This window comes from Phoca vitulina, unplaced genomic scaffold, assembly GCF_004348235.1.
Source record: "Phoca vitulina isolate PV1807 unplaced genomic scaffold, GSC_HSeal_1.0 scaffold5, whole genome shotgun sequence".
Classification (NCBI taxonomy): Eukaryota; Metazoa; Chordata; class Mammalia; order Carnivora; family Phocidae; genus Phoca; species Phoca vitulina.
This window is the reverse complement of record NW_022589708.1, coordinates 31,469,790-31,497,317: the sequence shown is the minus strand read 5'-3', so window position 1 is coordinate 31,497,317 and position 27,528 is coordinate 31,469,790. Positions and strand designations below refer to the sequence as shown.

Genomic DNA, 27,528 nt, shown 5'->3' with positions numbered 1-27,528 from the left:
GCATGGCTAGGCCTACATTTGATGTATTTCAGGTTTGTCTATCCTGGTTTGGGGAGGCACTTTACAAATAATCCTGCTTCTAAACACTACATATTTGTTAAATTAAAATAAGTAAGAAAATATTATACCATAAAAAGAACCATAAGAACTTTTCAAAAACATACTTAAATATTTTTTTAAATCATATATTTTCAGGTTTTTTTTAAAAACTATACTTATTTATGGGGCGCCTGGGTGGCTCAGTCATTAAGCGTCTGCCTTCAGCTCAGGTCTTGGTCCCAGGGTCCTGGGATCGAGCCCCACATCAGGCTCCCTGCTCTGCGGGAAGCCTGTTCTCCCTCTCCCGCTCCCCCTGCTTGTGTTCCCTCTCTTGCTGTGTCTCTTTCTGTCAAAAAAATAAATAAAATCTTAAAAAAGAACTATGCTTATTTATCATGAATCATGGACATCAACAAAAGAAATTTTTTAACCTGCTCTTCCACCCCCTCTCTAGACACACTCTCCACTAGTACCTTAGAAGCTGGTAGGCATCCTTCCATACACTTGTAATTTTCCATTAAGTAGTCAAATACCTATGAATGCATTTTTACATCACTTTATGAGACATAAAAATATGTAATGATAATATCTCAAAGGCAAATCAGAGTAGGTATATGTTATAGCATAGATAGGCCAAATTTATTCAACCATTCATTTATTGACAGGTATTCACTCTTTCATTTATTTTGTGTTTTTGCCACTGGAAATGCTACAATAAAAATCTTCATTCATATATCTTGTGCTATTCAAATGTATGCTCACTTGTATTATGACAAACACTCCAAATAGCTCACCAGCTCACCACACCACAAGAAAAGTTTGCTTCTAGTTTGCACCACCGTCCGATGCAAGTCAGGTTATTTCAAGGCGTCTGCCTCCAATAGTGATTCAGGGATCCATCTTACGCTTTTGTTCTTAGAGAACTTCATTTCCGGTAGCAAGGATGTGAGAGAGCTTGGAAGATGAGAAGGATGTTAACTAAAATTTTTAATTTGAGTGTATTTGATACACAATATTACATTAGTTTCAGGTGTACAACATAGTGATTTGACAAGTCTCTATGCTATGATACACTCACAAGTATAGCTATCATCTGTCACCATGCAATAGCATTCACTTTATTCCCTGTTCTGTGCCTTTTATTCCTGTGACTTATTCATTCTGTAGCGGAAGTCTGTATCTTCCATGCCCTTTCACCCGTTTCGCCCATTCCCCAACGCCCCTCCCCTCTGGCAACCATCAGATTGTTCCCTGTAGTCACAGGTCTGATTCTGCTGTTTGTTTATTCATTTATGTTTTTTAGATTCCACATGTGAGTGAAATCATATGTCTTAGTCTGACTTATTTCATTTAGCATAATATCCTCTAGGCCAATCCACATTGTCACAAATGGCACAATCTCCTTTTTTATGACTGCATGATATTCAGTGTGTGTGTGTGTGTACACACACATCTTCTTTATCCATTTGTCTACTGATAAGCCCTTGGGCTGCTTCCATATCTTGATTATTGTAAATAATGTTGCAATAAACATAGGGGTACATATGTTTTCAAATTAGTGTTTTCATTTTCTTTGGGTAAATACCCAGGAGTGAAATTATTGGACCATGTACTGTTCCTATTTTAAATTTTGGGGGGAATTTCCGTACTGTTTTCCACAGTGGCCTTCCTAATTTGCAGTCCCACCAACCGTGTATGAGGCTGCCTTTTTCTCCACACCTTTGTCACTTGTTATTTCTTTCGAGTTTAGCGATTCTGACAGGTGTAAGGTGATACCTCATTGTGATTTTGATTTACATTTCCCTGATGACTAATGATTTTGAGCATTTTCTCGTATGTCTATTGGCCGGAAGATGAGAGGGATTTATGACGAAAACTGGATGTGGCTTAGGACAGTTCTGCCCTGATTCCATTGGCTACAACCCAATCATGAGGTCCTTACCTAACTGCAAGGGAGGCTGGAAAATGCAGTCTTCCTGTGGGCCCAGACAGAGGAAATGGATGACATTCAACCAATTTTGCCAAATATCTTTACGTACTGGTAACTTTATTTCAAAGGATTTATTTCCGGACTGACATTTCTGGACTATGAAATTTCTATATTATGTGTCATCACTTTGCATAAGGACCATAAGAACTCCTATTTCTGTCAGCAGGGTAAGAATACTCAGCACCATTCTTGCTTTTCGAAATCTCCTCTCTAAGTGCTAGAAGACTAGAAACTGAATTGACCAGATTCTGTCAACAGGGTCCTGGTTTAACTTCCACCAATAATAAGAGGCATTCTTGCTGTGAAATTAGAAGGGCCAAGAAAGCGAGGAGCCTTTATTTCATTACACACGTTGACAGATGGCAGAAATGGCACGCACGGTGGCTTCCAGGTATGTCCTGCATCATGCAGAGATTATTGGCTGTGGTTTTCCCTGACCCTGCGCCACTGGATTTCTAAAAGCCAGCAGTAATTTCTATTGACTTTTTCCTTCAGTCTGGTAGGTTAGTGAGCATCTCACTTCTTGTATAAAATCTCTTCCTACTTGAAATATTTAAAGCAATTTTTTTCCAGACCAAGAACTAACTTATACATCCACCTAGCATTTGTCTTTTGTATTTAATGGCCCGGTTTTTTTTCCCACATATAATTTTTTAATTCTCGTATTTCAAGTGTATCTATGTTGTATGTTATAGCTTTGGAACTGCTGTCTGCCTAAGCCTTAGTGAACATAAATATTCTGTAAAACTTTTTACAGACTACTTTTTAAAATTTTTATATTTAAAGGCATTAATCCATCTGGAATTTACTTTGGCATATGTCATGAGTGCTAGTATAATTTATTAAATAAATCACATTTTCCTACCCAACTGAAATACCATCCATGTCCCAAATGGCTGGATCTATTTCTAGGCCACCTAGTCTATTCCAGTGATCTATTTGTTTATTCCTAAGCAATGCCATACAGTGTCCTTTGCTTGGCTTTATAAAATAGTTTAATAACTGGTTTATAAATTTAAATTCAATGAAAATCATCTAACAATAATTTGTGCTACCAAGTTAACTCAGTTATATATAGAACTCAAAATAAATCTTACTGTTCTATATCCATGCATGTATCTGAACTTCCTATAAATGTTAATAACAGAAACAACTAAGTGCTTAGTTAATGTAAGGCAGCAATGATCAAATGCTAACCTGATCTAAATGCTCGAGAAGGAGTAGGCTCAGTCTTCTCACTGATTGCTGTTATGATAAATGAGATTAGAAAATTGAATTTGTAATGTTATTGTAATCAAATGCTACTTTTTAAATTTATATATAGTTTATATATAGGACTCCATAAAAGATTTTGTTTATAAAATGGGTACAATTATTAGTAAGTTTTAAAATTATTGGTCTAATACATAAACTTGTATTGCCTTCAATATCAATCATTCATTTGATTTTTTATTGATATAATTTACATAACACAGAGTTCACCCTTTAGAGTGTTCAATTCAGCAGCTTTTAGTACATTCACAAAGTTTTGCATTGATCACCACTATCTAATTCTTGTTTGTCTGATTTTTTATTATTAAAAAATGGAAAAAAAAAAAAAAATTTTCATTCAATAAATATCAATTGATCCTTATACAGTTTTGTTACAGAAAGTGAAGTCCATGATTTTAGAATGATGGTAGTAATTTATCAACCAAGTAATCAGTTTTCACACAGTTTCAATAACTGCAGCAATTTCCTTGAACTGTCTGTAGAAATTCTGGAGAGAAAAAGGAAAAATAATATTAACTTAGCTTTTAGAGGATATGTAAGTAGTTCTTTTACTTATACTTGACCACTAAAGGCCATATGACATATTAAATTTGTTCAAGTTTATATCACTATTATTATGGGAAAGTTATAAAAAAAACAAACAGGTGCAATTTGGTACCACAAGGACAATACCATTGTAGAGTTGGATAATTAGCTCATAACTAAAATTTTTAAAAGCACAAAAGAAAGTTCTTTTATTAAATACCCAACACTGTACTAGGCAATGAAGGTAAAAACAAAAATGAGTTTGGGGAAGGAGGGCGCCTGGCTGGTTTAGTTGGTAGAGCATGCAACTCTTTTTTTTTTTTTTAAGATCTTATTTATTTATTTATTTATTTATTCATTTTAGAGAGGGAGAGCAGGTGGAGGGGCACAGGGGAAGGCAGAGGGACAAGCAGACCGTGCTGAGCGCAAAGCCCAATGCAGGGCTCAATCTCACGACTCTGATATCATGGCCTGAGCAGAAATCAAGAGTAAGATGCTCAAGCAACTGAGCCACCCAGACACCCACAGCATGCAGCTCTTTAAAAAAAAAAAAGTTCAGGGGCGCCTGGGTGGCTCAGTCATTAAGCGTCTGCCTTCAGCTCAGGTCATGATCCCAGGGTTCTGGGATCAAGCCCTCCATCGGGCTCCCTGCTCAGCGGGAAGCCTGTTTCTCCCTCTCCCAGTCCCCCTGCTTGTATTCCCTCTCTTGCTGTGTCTCTCTCTGTCAAATAAATAAATAAATCTTTAAAAATATAAAAATAAAAAGTTCAGTTTCCAGGCTTCAAACCACTTTAAATCTAGTGAAAGACTGTTTCTCAGGGTGATAGGCGCTGTCTTCTTTAAGATATGGGTTTAGTTACAATAAGAAAGACCCAACACTGAAAATGGCTTATATGGTAGAAGCATATTTCCCTTTCATTTAAAAATTAAGCTGGTATGGTTGTTCTCCTATAAAAGTCATCTTTTTTTTTTCCATCTCCCAAAATCTCTTCAGAGAGGAAGCAAACAAATTCTGTTTTCCTTTCTTCTCTACCTGCCCGGAAGCTAGGAGGCAAATTTGAAACTTAACCCCAGTAATTAGAATACTCTCTAATGATTTACATATTTGCATTTTCCTTCTTATGTGGTCTTAATTCTCTATTTTGCTACTTAAGAGTATATGTATTTCGTTTTAGTTTATATGTAAATTCATTAATGGAATGAAGCTATATACTGACAGTCAAAATTTCAGCTACAAGAAAGATATAAATTAAAAGCTCGGGGCGCCTGGGTGGCTCAGTCGTTGAGCGTCTGCCTTCGGCTCAGGTCATGATCCCAGGGTCCTGGGATCAAGCCCCGCATCCGGCTCCCTGCTCGGCGGGAGGCCTGCTTCTCCCTCTCCCACTCCCCCTGCTTGTGTTCCCTCTCTCGCTGTCTCTCTGTCAAATAAATAAATAAAATCTTTAAAAAAAAATAAAAGCTCAAAAAATGTTGCTATGCTCTCAGTCCTGCAATGTAACTAAAAGGCTCTGTTCCTGGTTAAAAGACATGTAAAAACAATCTTTAAAAGATTTGTCCCACTTGTGATTCTTTTCCTATAGGAAAAAAAATTCTTAGAGGTGGAATCAGAGAGCATGAATGCTATACAGAAAAATAAGAACTGGGCCAAGATTGTGAATATAATTCACAATATAAAGGAATGAAATCTGTATTTTTTTTTAAGTTGACTTGGTCCTTATATTCAGTTGAAGGCTATTCACATATCATAATATACTATATTTCCTTTTAGCCAAGACTTAATTCTTTCCAGGACGCTAATTAGCATTAATAATGTTGAATCTGTGATCATGGGTTTTTGTTCGAAAGCAGCGGTATCTTTTAAAAGAAAGAAATCAAAGGGAACAAAAACCCTTAAAATGTAATTTGTAAAACAGAACTACCATATGATCCAGCAATCCCACTTCTGGGTATATATCCAAAGAAAATAAAATCACTACCTCAAGAGGTATCTATACTCCATGTTCTTTGCAGCATTACTCACAGTAGCTAAGGTATGGAAAGAACATAACTGTGTATTGACAGATGGATGCATTAAAAAATGTGGTGTGTGTATGTGTGTGTACACATATATACACACAATAGAATACTATTCATCCTTAAAAAGAAAGAAATCTGATATTTTTGACAACATGAATGAACTAGGAGGATATTATGCTAAATGAAATAAGCCAGACACAGATAGATAAAATGTAGAACTCATAGTAACAAAAGAGTAGACAGTGGTTACCAGGGCTGGGGAGTAAGAGAAATGAGATAGATGTTGGTCAAAGGTACAAACTCAGTTTTAAGATGTGTAAGTTCTGGAGACCTAATGTATAGTATGGTGACTATAGTTAATAATAATGTATTGTGTACTTAAAATTTGCTAAGAGAGTAGATCTCAAGTGTTTTTACCACACAGATACATAAAAAAGGTAGCCATATAAGGTAGTGGATATGTTAATTAACTTGATTGTGGTAATCATTTCTCAATCTCAATCATTTCTCAATCAAAACATCACATCATATACCTGAAATACATACAATTTTTGTCAACTATACCTCAATAATGCTAGGGGAAGAGTGTAGTCTGTAAAAGAAGAAATCAAAAGTATCTTAAAGAGGTATATAAGAGGCTTTTCTTAAAAGGTAAACCTAGGACCAATAGATTTTTAGTTAGTTTTACAAAGAATTCTTACTATATTTCCATTGCATTTACTTGGTTGGTTGGTTGTTTTTTAGAGTACTTTACTCTTCTTAGAGTACTAACTATTGTGAGGATTCTTAAGTATTCACTCACCAAAGCAATCAAAACAAACAAAAACAAAACTCTAAGGCCAGTTAAAGTAGTCAATGATAAAAACATTTTCCTTGAATGTACCTTTAAAAGAAAATCTAATTTTTCACTCAACCTTTTTTCTTCCTTGCTTACAGAAAAGAGGTAGAAATGATAGTATAAGAGGACTCTACATATAAACCACTGAGTTATTCAAATCTCTAATTGATAAAACTACCATCACGTACTGTTACTCTGATCAGCATTTTATAAACATTATTAATCAGAAAATTGAGGGTCAAGACCACTGTTCAAAGATAAGATTCATTTAGCTTATCATTCCTGAATATTAAGCCTAAAAAGAATAAGAGTAAAATAGTTAAATGCAAAGTAAATATCCTGCCAGAGAAGATGAAAATGTCGTAAATATATTCACAGAAGGGGAGTACTGTGAAAGTAATCAAATATGACAGTACACCAATTCAGCATTATATTGAAAATATTGAAATGTATCAAATTCCCAAAGAAAACAAATTCAGATCTTTTGTGTATAAATAAAAACAATTAAAAGTTTCCCTTAAGAAAGATTTTATACATATTTAAGTAGCAATTACAGAACAATGAACTACAACTGAATGAGTGAAATCACAAACCTGAAATTGTGGAATTGTCATTTCAAAGGACTTGTTCTTTACTTGGCCTGAATGATCTGCCACTTTCAGCAGCACGGCAACATAAGGATCCTTAAGAGACCTGCAACTGTCCGAGCTCACGGCCATACCCAGCTTCCACTGAAAATCTACAAGCTGTAATGAAACGTTACAGAACAATACATTGGTAATAATATTGCCATGAATGCAGTTATTTATTCAATTTTACTGCTCTCACATTGAACTTTTAGTTTCAATGCCAGTCACAGTAAAAGAAAATATCTTCATTTTAACATTGCTAGGGGAACCATAATCAAATAAAAATGGAGAGAGGCACTACGGGATGTAAACAGAGTTGGAAAACAACACTGTCATAATTACAATAGTAAAACACACACACACACACACACACCTTCACCAGATGTATAATGGAAGTAGAAGGAAGATGTGGTAAAATTGCTGGTTTTCCCTCCATTTTACTCCTGCATTTAAGGGGACTACAAATGCTTTGTGGCCTCTCTCACCTCACTCTCCTGTCCCCATTCCACAACCCGAAATCCTAAAATGGAAGATGAGTTACATACCATCTTCATATGTGGCTGGGACCCACATGGGAATCATTCCAGTTTCCTCTCTCACCATGGTCCTCCACCTGCAGCCTTACACGAGCATAAGCACTGGGTGATAAGGTGGTTTTAGATTTCATCACTGTTGATGATGAACACCTGTCAGGTGATGTGCTAGGTAGTTTACATGTATTAAATGCCTCACTGAATCATCATAACATTATGGGCTATTATTTCCATTTTGCAGATGACAAACTGAATTTCAGAGAGCTTAGATAAAGTGTGCAAGGTCACACATTTCTGTGATCAGAACTGAAACCAAAGTTCGTTTGGCTCCAAGGATTACATGCTTATTGACTACTGGCTGCCTTAATACTTTTTTTTTTTTTTTACAGATTTTATTTATTTGACAGAGAGAGACACAGCGAGAGAGGGAACACAAGCGGGGGAGTGGGAGAGGGAGAAGCAGGTCTCCCACGGAGCAGGGAGCCCGATGCGGGGCTCAATCCCAGGACCCTGGGATCACGACCTGAGCCGAAGGCAGACGCCCAATGACTGAGCCACCCAGGTGCACCTGCCTTAATACTTTTAATCGAATTTCTGTCAATGATTGCTCAGTGTTCTGGGGCATAAAACAGGATTGGATAAATGCAGCTCTTAACACTGACTAAAAAACATAAGACGGTGAGTGGAGGAATTTTGTTTCTTGTTTTCAAAGCTTAAACAAGTAAATGGTACACAGCAGGCACTCACAAAAAATACTTGTTGATTGATACTTTTTGCTATCAAATTAATGCTGATAGGGCAAAAAGCTTTGCTTATTCATAAACCTCTTTTTATAAAACTTGGGATCTTTTATAAACAAGACTCATCTATATACTGCCTACAGGAGACAAGCTCTCAAAGTAAGAAGGCAAATAGACTAAAAATGAAGGGATGGAAAAAGATATTCCATGCAAACGGAAACCAAAGAAAGCTGGGGTAACTACACTTATTGTCAGACAAAATAGACTTTAAAACGACGACTGTAGTAAGAAACAAAAAAGCAAGTTACATAATGAAAAAGGGCTCAATCCAACAAGATGATATAACGTGTAAATATTTATGCACCCAACATAGGAGCACCTAAATAGACAAAGCAAATATTAACAGACCCAGAGGAAGAAAGAGACAGCAGTACAATGATACTAGAAGACTTTAATACCCCTCTTACATCAATGGATAGAACATCCAGACAGAAAATCAATAAGGAAACATCAGCCTTAAACAACATGTTAGAACAGATGGGACTTAACAGATATTTACAGAACATTCCATCCAAAAGCAACACAATACACATCTTCCCAAGTGCACATGGAACATTTGCTAAGACATATCATTTGTTAGGACAAAGAAAGTCTTAATTTAAGAGGACCGAAATCCTATCAAGCATCTTTTCTGACCACAGTAGTATGAAACTAGACATTCATTACAAGGGAAAAAACCTAGAAAATTCACAAATATGTGGAGACATAACAACATGCTACTGAATAATCAATGGGTCAAAGAAGAAATCAAAAGAGAAATTTAAAAAATACCTGAGACAAAGAAAAATGAAAATTTAATATGCCAAAATTTATGGGATCGCAAAAGCAGTTCTCAGATGGAAGTTCACAGCAATAAATGCTTACCTCAAGAAACAAGAAAGGTCTCAACAAGCTAACTTTACACCTCAAGAAAATAGAGGGGCACTTGGGTGGCTCAGTCAGTCAAGCGTCTGACTCTTGATTTCAGCTCAGGTAACGATCCCAAGACCCTAGGATCTAGATCTGCCTGGGGCTCCCTGCACAGCAGGGAGTCTGCTTCTCCCCCTCCCACCTCTCCTTCTGCCCCTCCCCCCATTCATGCGCACGCTCTCTCTCTCTCTCTCTAATAAATAAATAAAGTCTTTTAAAAAATTGGAGACACAAATAAATGGAAAGATATCCTGTGCTCATGGATTGGAAGAATTAATGTTATTAAAATATTGTCCATACTACTCAGAGCAATCTACAGATTCAATGCAATCCCTATCAAAATTCCAAAGATATTTTTCACAGAAATAGAAAAAAATCCTAAAATAAGTATGAAACCAGAGAAGACCCCAAATGGCCAAAGGAAATTCTGAGAAAGAACAAAGCTGGAGACATCATGCTCTCTGGTTTCAAACTATATTACAAAGCTATAATAATTTTAAAAGTATAGCACTGGCATGAAAAGAGACACATAGATTAATGGAACATAATAGAGAGCCCAAAAATAAACCCATGCATATGTCGTCAATTAATATATGACAGGGAGGCCAGAAAGACAGTGGTGAAAGGACAGTATCTTCAACAAATAATATTGGGAAAACTGAACAGCCACATGCAAAAGAAGGAAACTTGACCACTATATTATACCATACACAAAAATTTCCTCAAAACGGATTAACGACTTGAAAGTAAGACCTGAAACCATAAAACTCCAAGAAGAAAATGTAGGCAGTAAGTTCCTTGATATAGAAATTTGGTGATGATTTTTTGAATCTGACACCAAAAGCAAAAGCAACAAAAGCAAAAGTAAACAAGTGGGACTACATTAAACTGAAAGCTTCTGCAAAGCAAAGTAGCTATATTCATAATAGCCCTAAACTGAAACCACCCAAATGTTCATCAGTCGTTAGATAAATATGTACAGCAATGAACTTCAGCTACACTTAACACCAAAACGTTGAAAGAAACAAGTCAAAAGTTATGTGATTCCATTCACTTAAACTTGAGAAACAGGAAATACAATATTGTTTAAGGCTGCATACACAGGTGGAAGAACTATACATAGAGGCAAGAATGTCATTATCACAAAAGGATCATTACCTCTAGGAAGGAGAGAAGGGAGAGGTTTGATTGGGGAAGGGCATGTGGTGGGCTTCTGGGGCACCAGTAATACTCCATTTCTTGAACTTGATTGTGGTTACAAAGGTGTTCGCTTTAAAATTATTCATTAAGCTGTCCATGGTAATGTACTTTTTTTGCATATGTTATCTTGTAAGTATCAGGTGGGGGGAGTGAATATAAATCAGTGAATACAAACCATATTTCTTTTTTTTTTTTTTAAAGATTCTATTTATTTATTTGACAGAGAGAGACATAGCAAGAGAGGGAACACAAGCAGGGGGAGTGGGAGATGGAGAAGCAGGCTTCCCGCCGAGCAGGGAGCCTGATGCGAGGCTCAATCCCAGGACCCTGGGATCATGACCTGAGCCGAAAGCAGACGCTTAACGACTGAGCCACCCAGGCGCCCTTACAAACCATATTTCTGGTTGAAAGGAAAAACTTATCATAGGCTACAGTAATCAAAGGAATGCTTTACAGAGAGCATAAGCTTTCAGCTCAGTTTTGAAGACTAAACAGAACTGAAATTGAGAAGAAAATGTGTCTTATTTATATGTTCCAGAAATATACACCTAACAAAGAATAAGTGCTTAATAAATATTAAGCTGAACCAACTAGAGATGGAGAGAGTCAATATCTGGTGTAAGAGAGCATTTAACTGTGTTAAAGTAGATGGCTCCTGTAAGGAAGTATGGAAGATAAAACTGAAAAAAGAGATGAAGAAGCCAATAATTCTTTTCAAATTGTCAGTTTTCAGAGGTTTTCAAAGTATTCCCATATACTTTATCTTATGGAAAATATGTTAAGTCACTTAAACTTTTCCTGTATGCAATGGGAACTCACTGAATTTTTTTCAGTAAAGGTAAGGATATGAAAGTACTGATTAAAAAATATTCATCTGGTGGCAGCAGAATACAATAATCCAGGTATGAAGTTTTAAGTGCCTGAACTAAGGTAGTAACTAGTAGGATTAAGCTGATCCTTAAAGAATGAATCAGCAGGCCCTGATGTTTTTCTTCACAATTATGGGAGATCAAAGACAACTATGAAAATCTGAGTACAGATGACAGGGAGAATGTTGATATCATGTTACCAATCAGACTTTATATATTTTAAGTCCAAAGGTATTATCAAGTGGGGATAGAGGATACTTAAATAGGAATGTTCAATAAGTGGCTAAAAATCCAATAACAGAATCTAAGGGAGTTCGTGATTAGAGATACAGTTTTTATATCAGATCAATGGTGATATCCAAAAATTTAATTCAGAGCACTTCTTAAACTAATTCAGCCTGCACAATTTCTTGATGCTTTACTGTCTACAGGAAAATGGTAGAGAAAATCATTACTTACTTGACTCTGAGTCTGAAATAAAACTCTGGATTATTTAGAACATTTCAAACAGAAAATCAATTAAGGAACACAATGTTGGAATCCACTGACAAATTACAATGGTGAAACTGTCAGGTGAGGAAATAAGGAGAGCTACCATCCAGACACTCACTGTGCAAAATGAGTACTCATGAGTAAAAGAAAGCTGGGATTCAGTTTATGATTCTAAAACAGAACATTTAAATGCAAATTAAAAGCAAATTTTCTAATAAATGTGGTTTAGCCTTAAATAGGAATTAATTAACTGCATTGGAGATTTTAACAAGAAAAGAATAAAAGAGAAAAATCAGAACAGAGCACACTTATCATTATGGAGGATATTAAGAATGGAATAATAGGGGCGCCTGGGTGGCTCAGTCGTTAAGCGTCTGCCTTCGGCTCAGGTCATGATCCCAGCGTCCTGGGATCCAGCACTGCATCAGGCTCCCTGCTCAGCAGGAAGCCAGCTTCTCCCTCTCCCACTCCCCCTTTTTGTGTTCCCTCTCTCGCTGTGTCTCTCTCTGTCAAATAAATAAATAAAATCTTTAAAAAACAAAAAAAGGGATAGAATAATAAAGCCTCTCAACTATTGTAGAGTTAAGAAAATGATTTAAAAAGAAAAATGTACAAAGAAAAAAAAACTAGTAGTGAAAAAATATAAAAACATCCCAAAGTAAAATGAATACAAAGAGGGACACCTGGGTGGCTCAGTCGGTTAAGTGTCTGCCTTCAGCTCAGGTCATAATCCCAGAGTCCTGGGATTGAGTCCTGTGTTGGGCTCCTTGCTCAGCGGGGAGCCTGTTTCTCCCTCTGCTTGCCTCTCTCTCTCTCTCTCATTCTCTGGCCAACAAATAAATAAAATCTTTTAAAATAATGAATACAAATAAGAAAAATAACCTCAAAACAAATATATATTAAAAGGTAAACAAAGAAATTAGCTATAGTCACTTTAGTGTGACTAAAAATTTAATTGATCTGGGGGTGCCTGGGTGGCTCAGTTGGTTGAGTGTCTGACTTCAGCTCAGGTCTTGATCTTCAGGGTCCTGGGATAGAGCCCCATGTCCAGCTCCATACTCAGCCGGGAGTTTGTTCCTCCCTCTCCCTGTGCCCCTCCCCCCACTCATGCGCGCGCGCGCGCGCGCGCGCGCGCGCGCGCACACACACACACTCTCTCTCTCTCTCAAATAAATAAAATCTTTTAAAAAATTGATATGGTAGCTGCAGTTATTAACATAAAGACATCATATAAAAACTATAAAGAAAAATACTGATAAAGACCATTTCAGTTTAATATTAATTTTTTCAAAATACAACATATATTAGAAAAACAATCATGCACTACTCCATCCTAAAAACTATTTTCTTATTTCTAGTCTTTGTATGTAATTTTTATAGCTAGAGTCATAAAATCCCTACTTTTATGTTCTCTCCTTTTTAAAATGAAAGTCTGCCAATGGAAGGAATGTTAAGTATTCTGCACACATTAACCTCTCTCAAAAGTAACTATGAGGAAAAGACTGATCAAATAACTCACCCAAGGATACAAAACTAGTATAGCTGCTATCCCAACCCTAATCTTTCTGATTCCATATTCTATGCAGTTTTCATTATACCTAGCTGCAACATTACTACTTGGAATTAAATTAAGTTCTAGTAGGTCAAGAAAGTAAATAGGTCTAGGATGGCATGAGAATATCATCTTCTACATGCTAGAACCGAGCTGTCCAATACAGTAGCCATAACCCAAATATGAGTATTTAAATTAATAAAATAAAAAATTTCACTTCCTCAGTTGCACTAGTCACATATCAAGTGCTCAACAGTTACATCTGGCTAGTGTTACCATACCGGACAGTGCCAACATAGAACATTTCCACCATCACAGAAAGTTCTATCGGACAGTGCTATGCTACACTCTGTGTTTATACATGGAAATTAAGGCATGAATTATTAGCAAATTTCTACTTGAAAATTCCTATTACTCTAGTCCAAGTATACAACATTTGCTAAGTCATTAGCCTTCCTCATCTTGTTTACTGATACCTTTATCCATACTCTGCTTTTTAATTTTCTCAACAGCACTCATCATTATCTGAAATTATCAAGTTTACTTATTACCTGTCTCCCCAAGGAAATGCAAACTTCCTAAGAGCATTATCCAATTTACTACTGAATCTACTACAACAATATGTGGTACAAAGTGAATGTTCAAATAAATATTTGTTGAACTAATATGTTTGGAACTTCTGGAGCATGTGGTAACTGGTCTCCAAAGATAGCTTCAAACAATTAGTGTCACCCCTCCTGTACATACATGTCACTCCTCACATTAAGTGGAGCTTATTTTCCCTCTGCACCATTCTGAGCTGTCTCTGTGATTACTTTGACCAGCAGAATATGGCAGAAGAGGCTTTCTGGAATCCTTGAGCCTAGGCCTTAGGAGAACTGTCTGCCTCCTTCTTTATGGAATGCTGGCTCTTGGGACTCTCCCTCTTGAAACCCAGCTACCTTAAGGTGAACAGCCATGTAGGGAGAAGAACCAAGTCACTCCAATTATCAGCTCTAGCTGAGCTCTTAGCCAATGTCATCACCAGCCATGTAGGTGAGCCCTCTGGGTTTCTGGCTCAATCAGGCTCCTAGATGATAGGGAGTAGAAGCTACCACCTAGCTAAGCCTGATGTCCTGAAAGATCATTAAACTGTTATTTCAAGTCACTAAGTTTTGGTAGTTTATTACACAGCAATAGATAACTAAAGTGGGGCAAACATAACTGGCTGAAAATAACTTTGTCAATAAATTTAATATATGACATCAAAATGTATTCTCATAACTTCTTTAATCTGAAATATATTAGTTTCTAGAAATCTTAGCAAAAACAACTAAAAGATATTTCAGATTTGGTTTGTGTAACCTGTTACCTCTGAGAGATGTTAATACCTCCAGTACAAATAATACAGAAAAATAAAGCCTTTCCCATTAAACACATTCACTACTAATAAATTCATAGTACATATGCCCTCCAACACCAGACATATATCATTTTTCCTCAAAAATGTTTTTCATCCTCAGGGCGCCTGGGTGGCTCAGTCGTTAAGCGTCTGCCTTCGGCTCAGGTCATGATCCCAGGGTCCTAGGATCGAGCCCTGCATCGGTCTCCCTGCTTTGCGGGGAGCCTGCTTCTCCCTGTCCCACTGCCCCCGCTTGTGTTCCCGCTCTCGCTGTGTGTCTCTCTCTCTGTCAAATAAATAAATAAAATCTGGGGCACCTAGGTGGCTCAGTCGTTAAGCGTCTGCCTTTGGCTCAGGTCATGATCCCAGGGTCCTGGGATCGAGCCCTGCATCGGGCTCCCTGCTCCGTGGGAAGCCTGCTTCTCCCTCTCCCACTCCCCCTGCTTGTGTTCCCTCTCTCGCTGTGTCTCTCTATCAAATAAATAAATAAAAATCTTTAAATAAATAAATAAATAAAATCTTAAAAAAAAAATGTTTTCATTCTCATTTCATTTCTACTGATGACCCCCATTTCCCTTAAACGGGTTTGAAACGTTGGTCAACTTTGATTTTTCTCAAAATACGTAACAATTGGTAGGCATTCAAGATTTTATTTTAGCCAATGCCAAGATTTATTCCCTTCTTCCCAATCTCATTGCTACAGACCTACACAAATAGTTTTGGTTTTGGTTTTGGTTTTTTATCTTGCCTTAAATTTTACTGCAGCCTCCTAATTAGTTTCTTTCCTAGGTCTTTGTTGGCTCCAATCCAGACTATGGTCTCTAAATACTGTTTATAGATTAACCAAATCTAATATCACAGGTCAAAACTTGTAAAGTTTACTGCCTCATGAGCTAGTTACCAAGTACTTGAGTTATCTTCCAGTACAGTCCCCGTTTTCCCACTCGTCCTCAAATAGGACTGCATCCCTTTTTTAAATTTGCATTCAGCCTTTATACCTTTGCTCATACTGCTCATTCCACTTGCAATATAATTCTCAAACATCTACTTAAAATTCCTCTCAAAATCTACTTGCTCTGGGCGCCTGGGTGGCTCAGTCGGTTAAGCATCTGCCTTCGGCTCAGGTCATGACCCCAGGGTCCTGGGATGGAGCCCCGCATCAGGCTCCCTGCTCAGCAGGAAGCCTGCTTCTCCCTCTCCCACTCCTCCTGCTAGTGTTCCCTCTCTCGCTGTGTCTCTCTCTGTCAAATAAATAAATAAAATCTTTTAAAAAAAAAATTCTACTTGCTCTGTGAAGTCTTTCCTAGTTTACTCAAACTTTCTATGAATATTCACGTCATTTCTTACACCCTACCACCTAGAACATTCTGCCTTGTGTAGGTGGATTTGTCTCCCACCTCCACATCCACTAGACTGTAAACTCTTTGAGGGCAGTTCATACATCCAACACATGTACACAGAAGAACAAAAACAGTTATACATTTATGAACCACTATATAAAATGTACAAGTTTAAGTCACTATGTCTCATATATAGGAAGAGGGAAAATGGCACGAGAATTGAGTGTTAACAGAACATCTTACTTTTGATTTATACCATAAAACTGGCAAGGAAAGCAATAAAAGTGGCAGCAGTAGGAATAATCATTCATCTATGATGAAGCGTTCTAATTAGACATCCAAAAGAAAATCATAAACTACTTCGAAACAATGATTATAAGTATTAGAACTGTGTAGTAATGGATAATCTGAGACCTCTGGTGCTGGGTAATATAGCACTATGATTTGTTCAAAGTAACAAGCTCAAATTCTGAAGTCAGACCACCTGATTTGAATCTCAGTTCCCCTACCTTTTAACCATGTGGCTATGGACAAGTTACAATATGCTCCAATATCCAATAAGAATTTACTAAAGAATACTATGTTCTAGCCACTGGGGATATAAAAAAGAATAAAACAAAGTTCCTGACCTCAGGACCTTGCCATCTAGTGGGGAAGACAAGACAATAAACAAATAAATACAAAAACTGTAAAAAAAAAAAAAAAAAGAAAAATGCAGAGTAAGAGAGCGAGTGACCAGGAAGGCTATTTAGGCAGAACCTGGGAGAGACTTCTTTGAGGAGTGGCTTTTGAGTAGAAAGGGAACAGAATAAAGGAAAGGGAAAAGCCACATGGACCTCTGGAAAAAAGAACATTCTGGACAGAGGTAGAAGCATGCCTGACATGAACAGGGAACAACAATGATGCCCATGTAGCTGGACTGGCATGAACTAAAAGAGTAGTAAGAGATGAGGAATCAGTTTTTGAATGGCCTTGTGGGTCATGGTCTATGTAAGACTTTTTCCTAGTGTGACAGGAATCACTTAAAAAAGTCTATGAGCAGAAAGACATGGTCTAACTTAAGACTGCAAAAGGCTCATCCAAATTGCTGGATAGGGCATTAAGTTTAACAAGGAAAGCAAGGAGACCCAATTGGGAGCCTACTGCAAAGTAGTCTAGGCAAGAGGATGGAGGGTTGCACTTAGGTGGTAGGGAAGATGAATTTAGAGTATATTTTAAAGGTGGGGAGAACAGTCAGTATGCTGATGGATAGTATGGCGGGTCATGAACTCTCACTGGACCTACAGTCCCAATTAACCTGGCTAATTCATACACTGGTGAGAAATACCTAAACAAAGAGAGAAGGTGTTATAGCTCAAGCCTAAATATTAGTTTTATCTGGTGCATACTACAAACATAAATGACGTATAATTGGGTAATGGATTTTTTTCCCTCAACAATATTCTTGAATAATCATTTTCTTCTATCAGTGCATTTAAAACTGCATCATGAACTATGAATAAAAATGTTCAATTTAGGAGTTCCTGGAGGTAAAACTCATGAAAGTGTGAGGGTGTTTCCTACCCCTGCTCCCCCAATGACTAGGTTCTTGAGATTTTCACTCTCAGAATTGCCTCTAAGCACTTTATCAATTATACTTTAGGTTTTCCTACCCTGGCACTGGTTTCCACACATTTCTATTCTGGTAAGTTGTAATTCTCTGTATTCACCTCTGTCTCTCCAATTTGGGGGTAGAAATCTGCCTTAGGACCTCACTTCTCTGATGGATCCAAGAGCTGTTAATTCTTCAGTTTGTTCAGCTTTTTGTTTTTATGATGAAGTGATGTCTTCCATATTCCAAGCTCCTAACATGCCAGACTAGAAACTGGATATCTAGCACTCATTATCACTTTCTTCATAAAGGCTTTAAACATCTTTTGTTAGATTGATTGCAAGGTACCTTTATAATTTATGTTGTAAATGATGTCTTTTATAAAAATGTTTTTCAGCTCTGTGTCAAATTAGATAAACAATTGAATGAATCACCTTGCTAAAGTCTCATACATTCTAATGTTTGTAAGTTATCCTGGTGTTTTGTTTTGTTTTGCCTTGGCTTCTTTGTAAACAATCCTATAACCTGTCAATGATTCCACGGAAGGAATGAGAAGTAGGCTGAAAACAGCTCCCCCTTCGCCTGACCAAATGTCCACATTCCAACCCCCAAATTTTGTGAATATGTTCTTTTATATGACAAAACAGACTTTGTAGATACAACTAAATTAAGGATCTTGAGGTTGAGAGATTTTTCCTGAATTATCCAAATAGGCCCAACATAATATGGGTCCTTATGAGGAGGCAAAGTTTCAGAGTCAGAGAAAGCATTGTGGTGATGGTAATAGAACAAGAAGTGATGATGTGATGATGGAAGCAAAGGTTGGAATGCTGTGCTTCGAAGAAAGTAGAGACCACAAGCCAAGGAACACAGACAGCCTCTACAAGCTGGAAAAGAAAAGGAAATAAAATCTCCCCTAGAGCTTCCAGAAGGAACACATCCTGGCCAACACTTTGATTTTAGCCCCACAAAACTAACTTTGGACTTCCAACCTCCAGAACTCAGATAATAAATCTGTGTTGTTTTAAACACCACCGCCCCCCCAAAAGAGGTTCAATTTTTAAAAGTCTATAATCAACGTAATTCAGTTTCAGGATATCTTACTCAAAAAACGTAAAATTTAGTGTAAGTTGATAAAATGACTTATGAAAGATTGAATCAAAGTGCAATAACTCAGTAACTCTGAGCAAAGCCAGATAAGGGGGTTGGTTAATCTGAGTTCCCCTACCTCCCAGGAATCCTGAAAAGCAGCAGCTGCTGGAGAAAGATGACAGAGAGCAGCCAATAGACGTCTCTCTGCCATCGTACTCCCCTTATTTCTTATCTCAACCCTTTCTTATATTTTGTTTGGGCCTGGGAAACTCCTGACCTACAATGCTCTAGTTTTCGTACTCTTCTTCTGGGAAATGTGTTAAATTTTTTTCTAAAAATAAGTTATTCTTTATTTATTTTTTTTTAATTAACATATAATGTATTCTTTGTTTCAGAATAAAAATAAGGAACACTTAGAACAAGGAGGCATAAGATATACTTAAAAATTCAAATTCTTTTTTCTGGCATAAAAAGTGTAGACATTGAAAATTAAAGAGGTATACTTTCCATCTTCAAAATACCTCGATTAAAGGCCAAGAAAATGTTTGCAGTGCTATCTTTGTAGATTTTAACAATTTCTTGTCTTTCTGTATCACATTCTAAAATACCGTGTACCTAGCTTTGAAAAAACGGTCACCAAGAACAAGAATTGCTCGGTACTCTTTGGGCTGCAGTGGGTGGAGGAGCTTAAATTACAACGGCAGCAGCTACTGTGGCAGGTGCACAGCGGAGGGAGCAGTGCAGGGTGGCGGGATGAACGTCACAGACTCGCAGACACAGGCCTCGGACTGGGGGGACTGCTGGGCAAGGCTCACGGGGGCATCGTCCCCCCGCGCCAGCGGCAGGGGGCGGGCCAGGTGCTAGCGCCCGCCGCTTGCCCAGCTGACGCTGGCTGAGGGCGGGGCGGCCATTCACTCACCTGGTTGGTGACCTGAAATGAAGGCAGAAAACACGATTTAGGGAAAGATCTCTCTAGCTCCAGAGCCCCGATGCCCCGGCTCCTCTCAGGCCAGGACTTACCTCGGACTTAGCATCCAGTCGCGGCTCACTGCAGCCCTCCATCGCAAGCGTCTAGGGCTCGGACCCCCGATTGATCAGGTGGACTGTCCCCCGGCCGCCAACACTTCCGCTTCCTCCTCCCGCCCCCTCGCGGCCTGGCGCACGCAGCGGAAGTGGGGGGAGCGGAGACAAACGTATTTGTGTAACTCACCCTTAGTGTCTATTAAACATCAGTTTCAAGGAGATACTCAGCAACAGGGACATTTCTGTGGGGGAAAAGGTCCGAAGATTTTGGAGATACCTTGTGAAGGGAAGGACAGATTAACTCAAGGAACCCTTCTGACCTGTAGACGTGGACTCTTCCCGTCTGCCCCGTCCCCCTCCCCCCCAAGCGCTTTCTGCGCGCTCGCAAACCGGCGGCCGCACAATTGATCCCCAAGTTTAAAAAACAGCTGGACGACCACACTGTTTCGCCGTCGAAGTCTTTGGACAGGGAGATGCCAATTGGAAACTATATGATTAGCTTTTGTCACTCGGATTTACTTCACTGGCCCAGCTGCTGGTGGGGTGGGGATGCTTTTCTTTATCAGGCTGCCACTGACCTACTCCAGCTCTCAACCTGACGTACGGGGATACCTTCTCATCTGGTCTTCCTTCTTTCCCCCTACGCTTCTCGCATCCGTTCTACACAGTAGCTAAAGCGATTTTTTTCTCGCCAACTTTTTATTTTGAAAACTTGAAATTTTTTGGAGAAAAGTTGCAAAAGTGGTTCAATGAACATCCGTTTATCCTTCATCTAGATTCATCAACTTAACATTTTATCCATTTGCTTTACCTCTAGGTACATACACGGTAATAAGGGCACCTCATCTCTAAATACTTGAGCATATAGCGCCTAAAAACAAAGCAATTAACTAAGTCATCACAGTACTACCACCACGGACTCAGGAGATTTAACATTGACAAAATACTATGATCTAACACGTGGGCCAAATTCAATTTTCTCCAGTGGTCCCAACAATATTCTTTTATATATATGTATATATACATATATATAAAAGCACAAGCAGGGGGAGCTGCAGAGGGAGAGGGAGAAGCAGGCTTACCGCTGAGTAGGGAGCCCAATGCGGGGCTCGATCCCAGAATCCTGGGATCATGACCCGAGCCAAAGGTAAACGCCCAACGACTGAGCCACCCAGGTGCCCCTCAACAATATTCTTTAAAACTGTTTCCTATCTTACCCACTGCTAGAATCTAATCAAGAACTACCCGTTGAATTGTTATCGTTTCTGCTCAATCTCTTCAAATCTAGAACTGCACTGATGAAGAGTCCTTGGGACTACATTGGTTCTTTACCGGAGGCTCTGGGGGAGGATCTGTTTTCCACTTGTTGCCAGAACTCAGTTCTATGCAGGTCCCACTTACTTGCTGGCTTTTGGATGTGGGGTTTTCTGTGTCTAGAGGACATCAGCATTCCTTGGCTTGTGGCGCTCTTCATCTTCAAAGCCATTAATAGGTCAAGTCCTCCTCAAACTTTGAATCACTCTGACCTCCCCTTCTACATCATCTCTCCTCTGCTGTCTTCTTTCACCAATCTCTGACTCCAACTTGAGAAAGTTCTGTTCTTAAGGCCTCAAATCATCATATTGAGCATACTCAGATAATCCAGGATAATCTCTATGTCTTAAAGTCCATAATCTTAATTATATCTGCAAAATCTTTTCAGATAAGTACCCAGATTAGTACTTGATTGAATAATCAGTGGATGAGACTCTTAGGGGGAGGAGCATCTTTAAAATTCTGCCTACAGCTAACAACCTCATAGGATTGTTGGAGGATTACATTAGTTAATGCATGCAAAACCTCTAGAATTGTGCCTAGCATGTAACACTGGGAATCTGTGCCAAAAAGCCACTGACTCAAGGTTATTGGACATAATTAAAAGTACTAACTGACTTGGGAACATAGTCCCTGAATTAATCCAGTGATTTCTTTCCTATGAAAGAAAGTCTGGAAAGATAGAACACTGTGATGCATCCCACTGGTGTGTCAATTCCATTTGTTAGGGAGTATTTCTCTGAAGCTCTTGGTTGCCAAGAGATTATGCTCCATGGAGGGCTGCACACACACACACACACACACACACACACACACACACCTTAATTACATAAAAATGTTGCCAAAAGGTGAAAAGATGACATATATTAAAAAGTTAATTTTTGTGTTTTTCTGTATTTTTCATACATTTAATTGTTTTTAAAGATTTTAAAAATTTATTTATTTAACAGAGAGTGCACAAGCATGGGGGGAGCGGGACAGGGAGAAGCAGGCTTCCCACTGAGCAGGGAGCCCCGTGTGGGGCTCAATCCCAGGACCCTGGGATTATGACCTGAGCCAAAGGCAGACGCTTAACCAACTGAGCCACACATTCCTTTTAAAACTGCTGTTTTTTTAAACATTAGTGTCCCTTTTCAAAAATCTATTGATAAAATTTGGGGAGAGTAAAATGTCAGTAGTGTTTAGGCCAATCTTTGCCAATTATTAATCTTGTTCTTGTGCTCCTGACACTTCACAAGCACATACGATCAACTGTTTATTTTTAAGACCTCCATCTTATTAAAGATCAGAAGTTATGCAAGCTTCAGACTTGGAAAACACAGATTTTATGAATAGAGTAAAAAAATGCTAAAATTAAAGCTGTATAACTTGTTTTATTTATATTTATTTTTTTGTGATTACATGTAAGTAGGACATATAAATAAGAAAACATTTTTTGGAGCTCTTAAACAAACAAATCTAGCACTGACAGATGTGTAGAGGATGTCTCCAAACCATGGCATGAACTCTGACCTCACAAGAGTTACAGTGTAATGAAGAAAACAAAATTGACACACATGAAGCAAGTAGTACTTCAATCTAAGCTTTTATTTTAGGGCTCTTCTGTGTCACGTGATATTAAGCCAGCTCAAAGTAGCCTGAGCAAAATAGCCAAATCATCCTCTCACAGGGGTGGCCTCTGAAATGTAGGGGTGGAGCCAACTGCAGGAATCTCACAGAATTGTGAGATTTTAATAGTAAAAGGGCCCAATCGCTGTTTATCAACTGTGGTCTGACGTTCAGTTTGTCTGTTGGCTTATTCTCTTAGGTTTCTCCATATGTTGTAGAAGAGGTACCTGCCCATAGATATATGACCACTAGCATCGCTGAAGTCATAGCCTGTGGCTCATGATCCAAAGGGAAAGAGGAAGCTGCTCTTCCATCTCAATTCTTTTTTTTTTAAGATTTTATTTATTTTATTTTAGAGAGAGAGCACACACATGTGCATGTGCATGCGGGGGTGTGGGGGCACAGAGGGGGAGAGAGAAGGAGGGGGGGAAGAATCTCCAGCATGCAGAGCCCCACACTGGGGGGCTTTTTCTTTTATCGAGGGCCTACTATGTGCCAGGCTCCAGTAATATGGAAATGGGTAAAGCACAGTTGAAAATCCCTGAAGGAGCTCATCTTTTGGCAACAAAGTTACACTAGAATGTGTTAAAGGAAAGCAAATAGTGCTATGTGAGCACAGAGGTAGGGCACCTACCCAAGTCTAGGGTGTTATGGGGACATTCAGGAAATAAATGAGCTGATTCCTAAAGATATAAGATATAGATTAAAGAATATTAAAAAAACAGCTCCTCTGGAAGAATAAAATTTGTATATTTATAGATGTGTAAGATATTTTGTCTAGCTGGAACCAATTATTGAGAAGGGACTGGTAAGGTGAGTTAATTTGATGGATAGATAAGGAAGATGGTGGTGGTCGGGAGAGGGTTTACATTTGGCAAATACATGCACCTACCCTGAATCAGTCCCATCCCACTGTGAATGGCCATGACTACTCAAGGAAAAGTTGGGTAGGGGAAATGCCTTACTGGGCTTCCTCAAAGGCCCCCATTGGGGAGGGCTGATCACTAGCAGTACTGCCTTAAGAGAGACCCTCATAGGAGTCTGCAGCCCCACCCTTGGAGATTAGGGTTGAGCTCCTGGCCATAGTTAAAGGGAACAAAGGAAAAAGGATCATGACTTGAGCCAAAACCAAGAGTCAGAAACTTAACTGACTGGGGTGCCTGGGTGGCTCAGTCATTAAGCGTCTGCCTTCGGCTCAGGTCATGATCCCAGGGTCCTGGGATCCAGCCCTACATCGGGCTCCCTGCTCAGCAGGAAGCCTGCTTCTCCCTCACCACTCCCCCTGCTTGTGTTCCTTCTCTCACTGTCTCTCTGTCAAATAAATAAATAAAATCTTTAAAAAAAAAAAAAAAAAGAAAGAAACTTAACTGACTGAGCCACCCAGGCACCCCTTCCATCTCAATTCTTAAACAAGGACTCTGATTTGACTATTTGGGTTGTATGCCCACCCCTCGGACCAATACTGGGTCTAGGGTGATGCATTACTATTTTTTCCCTCTGCCCCCTATTATGGCCACAAGAGGTAGAATTGTGTAATTGGCAGTCACTAGCAACAAAAAGGATAAGAAGATGTACTCTACAGGAGACAGAGGTGAGGATGATGCCAAAAAACTTAGATGAAAAGATACTGAAGGAACAAAAACAATAGATATCCACTAAATACATTTACTAACTCTGTACTATACTATACAATCAGTGGATGTGGTAGGCAAAATAATGGCCCCCCAAAGATGTGTTAAAAGATAAACTCAAGCCTGTTAAAAATTTTTAAGAGTTTATTGGAACAAAAAAATCGATTCCTATCAGGCAGTGCCAAACCAGAAATGGTAGGAACACTCCACTGACAGGAGCTCAAGAAGAGATTTCATAGAGAAATGGTGGAAGCAAAGTAAGGAAGATATTGATTGGCTATGGCTCAAAGCCTCGTTGGCTGTGTGTGATTTGATTGTCCTTAGTGTTTTGACCTTGTGACCTTGAGGCCTTTACAGGCGTAGATTTTGGTTTACTTCACAGAGGCCAGCACAGCAGTAGAGCCATCCCAGTCGAATGGCCTCCTTGTTTAATTAGTTTCACAAATATTCACTTCCAAAACCCCAGAATTTATGAATATAGTATGTTATATAACAAGGAAGGATTCAATTTACAAATGGAATTAAGTTTGCTAATCCCAGAACCTTAAAATAAGAAGATGTTCCTGGATTACTGAGGTGGGCCCAGTGTAATCACAAGGGTCCTGATATGTGGAAGATGGTGAAAGAAGAGTTAGAGTCAGAGAGAAAGTGTCAGTGGTAGAGGACAAGAGCCAAGGAACGCAGGCAGCTCCCAGAAGCTGGAAAAGGAACGGACACGGATTCTCTCATGCAAGAGCCCAGCTAACACCTTGATTTTAGCCCAGGAGGACCCATTTTGGACTTCTGACCTTCAGACTATAAGATAACAAATTTATGTTGTTTTAAACCACAAAGTTTGTGGTAATTTGTTCCAGCAGCAATAGGAAATTAAGACAGTTCTGGAGGCTTGAGAGTCACATCTAAATCTGTCCTCTACCACTCAGGTGTGTGACTTCAGTAAAGGTGGTCTTCCTGAACAACAGCTTTCTAATCTGTAAAAATGAGGCTATTCATATTTGACTTAGAAGGTTTTTATTAAAGGTTAAATGAGATCACATATATAAAGCACATAGCAAAGTTCCTGAAGATGGTAAGTGCTCAATAAATACTGGTTCCTATTATAACCATCATGATATTCAATCCACAAAAGAAGCATATAAGTGATCTTTGTCATACATTGTCCCCATTTTAAAGATGAGAAAACTAAAGTTCAAGGGTCACCTAGGTGGCTCAGTGGGTTGAGCATCCAACTCTTGATTTCGGCTCAGGTCATGATCTCAGGGTCACGAGATAGAGCCCCACGTTGGGCTCTGCATTCAGGAGGAGTCTGCTTGGGATTCTCCCTCTTCCTCTCCCCCTGCACCCCCCCCCCCAACCCCCCCCCCCCCCCCACCGCTCATGCTCTCTCAAATGAATAAATAAATCTTTTAAAAAAAAGAAAATTAAGTTCAAGAATGTTTGGCAACATAACCAATAGGGAAAACCTCAAACTCTGGTTTTAATTTACAGTCTACAGTCTAATTTCAGAGAACTCCAGAGGGATTCAGAACTCCCAGAATACGTGCTGAAATCCTTCTCAGCTTCCTTGTGCTAACTGAATGTTCTACTTGTACTCCAGGCTATTCAAGAATATGAGTGATTGTGTGTGTGTTTGTATGTGTGTTTTGCTGCAGGGGTGGGGGTCATGGGAGACAGTAGTAGTAATGGATGGGCAACATAAGCAAAGATGCAGAGCTGGGAATAAACCATGATTACTGATCCTAGACGCACAGTAGGTTTTAGAGCTTAAAGCAGATTACACAAATTCTTAGCCTTTGGGCCAAACCTGGCCTACCCACATATTTAAAACTAAACAAAAAAAACAAAATGAATTATATAAAAAACTGAGTAAGAATGCATTTAGATAGGTTTTACGTGTTACAGTTTGTCACTGTCCCCACATTCTTCTTTTCATTTCACCTGGCCAATTTGCACATTTATGTGAAACCTGCAACAAGACACAGGTTCCAACTTCTGGCTTAAAGGGACCTTACAGAGTCTCTTATTTAAAATGAGACCTAAGTAGGTTAAGTGCTCGGCTTATAGAAACATAGCTAGATTGTGGTAGTCATGACTTCTGATCAAGTGGGGGAGAATTATTAAGCCATCCCACAGGCATATGAGGCCAAATTATGTAAGGTTTGGATATGTTCTTTTCTTTTCCTTTTTTTTTTTTAAAGATTTTTATTTATTTATTTGAGAGAGAGAGAGAGAGAGCTCAAGCAAACACAAGCAGGGGGGAGGGAGGGGCAGAGGGAGAGGGAGAAGGAGACTCCCTGCTGAGCGGGGAGCCAGATGATGCTGGCTAGATCCCAGGACCCTGGGATTTTGATCTGAGCTGAAAGCAGATGCCCAAGGGACGACCTACCCAGGCGCCCTGGATATGTTCTTAAGTATTGCAAAAAGCCTGTGTTTGGGGATGGTGTTTTGGCAATGCAATGCAGGCTCAAGGCAGATGATGACAGGATGCATACACATACAGTAAGAAGATAGCTAGACATATTCCTATTAAATAGTATAAGATAGTGGGTAGTCATGGTGATGCACTACGAATGAGTTACAGGTGTATAGAGAAATTGATCCTCATAACTCTAGGGAAAACTGGGTGGACCTGAGACTGGAGGATTCCTTGAGCTGGTTAACACTGTGATGACAACCTTATTTGATTGTCAGGTGTTATACAAATATTGCATAACAATAACTACCATTGTTATTCTTATTTTTTTCACATTTAACATTTCAGCAATTGCATTGCACATTGCATCGGATTGCTTCTTACGGTGACAGGTAGCCAGACAGTAGTTGTGACTCAGTTGTTTTTTCAAGTGCATGCATGAACTTGGTCATAGCTGATCAACACTTCTAT

The 27,528-nt window shown here is 38.8% G+C and overlaps 1 protein-coding gene across 3 annotated transcripts; it reads right to left on the bottom strand.

Moving 5' to 3' along the window:
• Positions 1-652: 652 nt before the first annotated feature.
• Positions 653-20,230, bottom strand: COMMD6 (COMM domain containing 6). 3 transcript variants are annotated; one of them, XM_032402843.1, is made up of 4 exons: positions 20,089-20,230; positions 19,988-19,999; positions 7,274-7,426; positions 653-993 (listed from the first exon to the last, which is right to left on the bottom strand). In XM_032402843.1, exons 1-4 carry the CDS (start codon positions 20,128-20,130, stop codon positions 955-957), a joined length of 246 nt encoding a protein of 81 aa, XP_032258734.1. In that variant the 5' UTR covers positions 20,131-20,230; the 3' UTR covers positions 653-954. The 3 variants fall into 3 exon arrangements, with proteins under 3 accessions (XP_032258734.1, XP_032258733.1, XP_032258735.1); XM_032402842.1 differs by lacking the exon at positions 653-993 and adding an exon at positions 3,595-3,788 and having other exon boundaries at positions 20,089-20,220; XM_032402844.1 differs by lacking the exons at positions 653-993; positions 19,988-19,999 and adding an exon at positions 3,595-3,788.
• Between the last annotated feature and the right edge of the window lie 7,298 nt (positions 20,231-27,528).

What these genes read in the sequence shown, in the direction of transcription:
- COMMD6 (XM_032402842.1), bottom strand. Translation starts at nt 20,130, where the DNA reads ATGGAGGGCTGCAGTGAGCCGCGACTGGATGCTAAGTCCGAG. An exon ending in TGACAATTCCACAATTTCAG is followed by an intron (nt 3,789 to 7,273) that starts GTTTGTGATTTC and finishes TTTTCTCTCCAG; the next exon opens with AATTTCTACAGACAGTTCAA.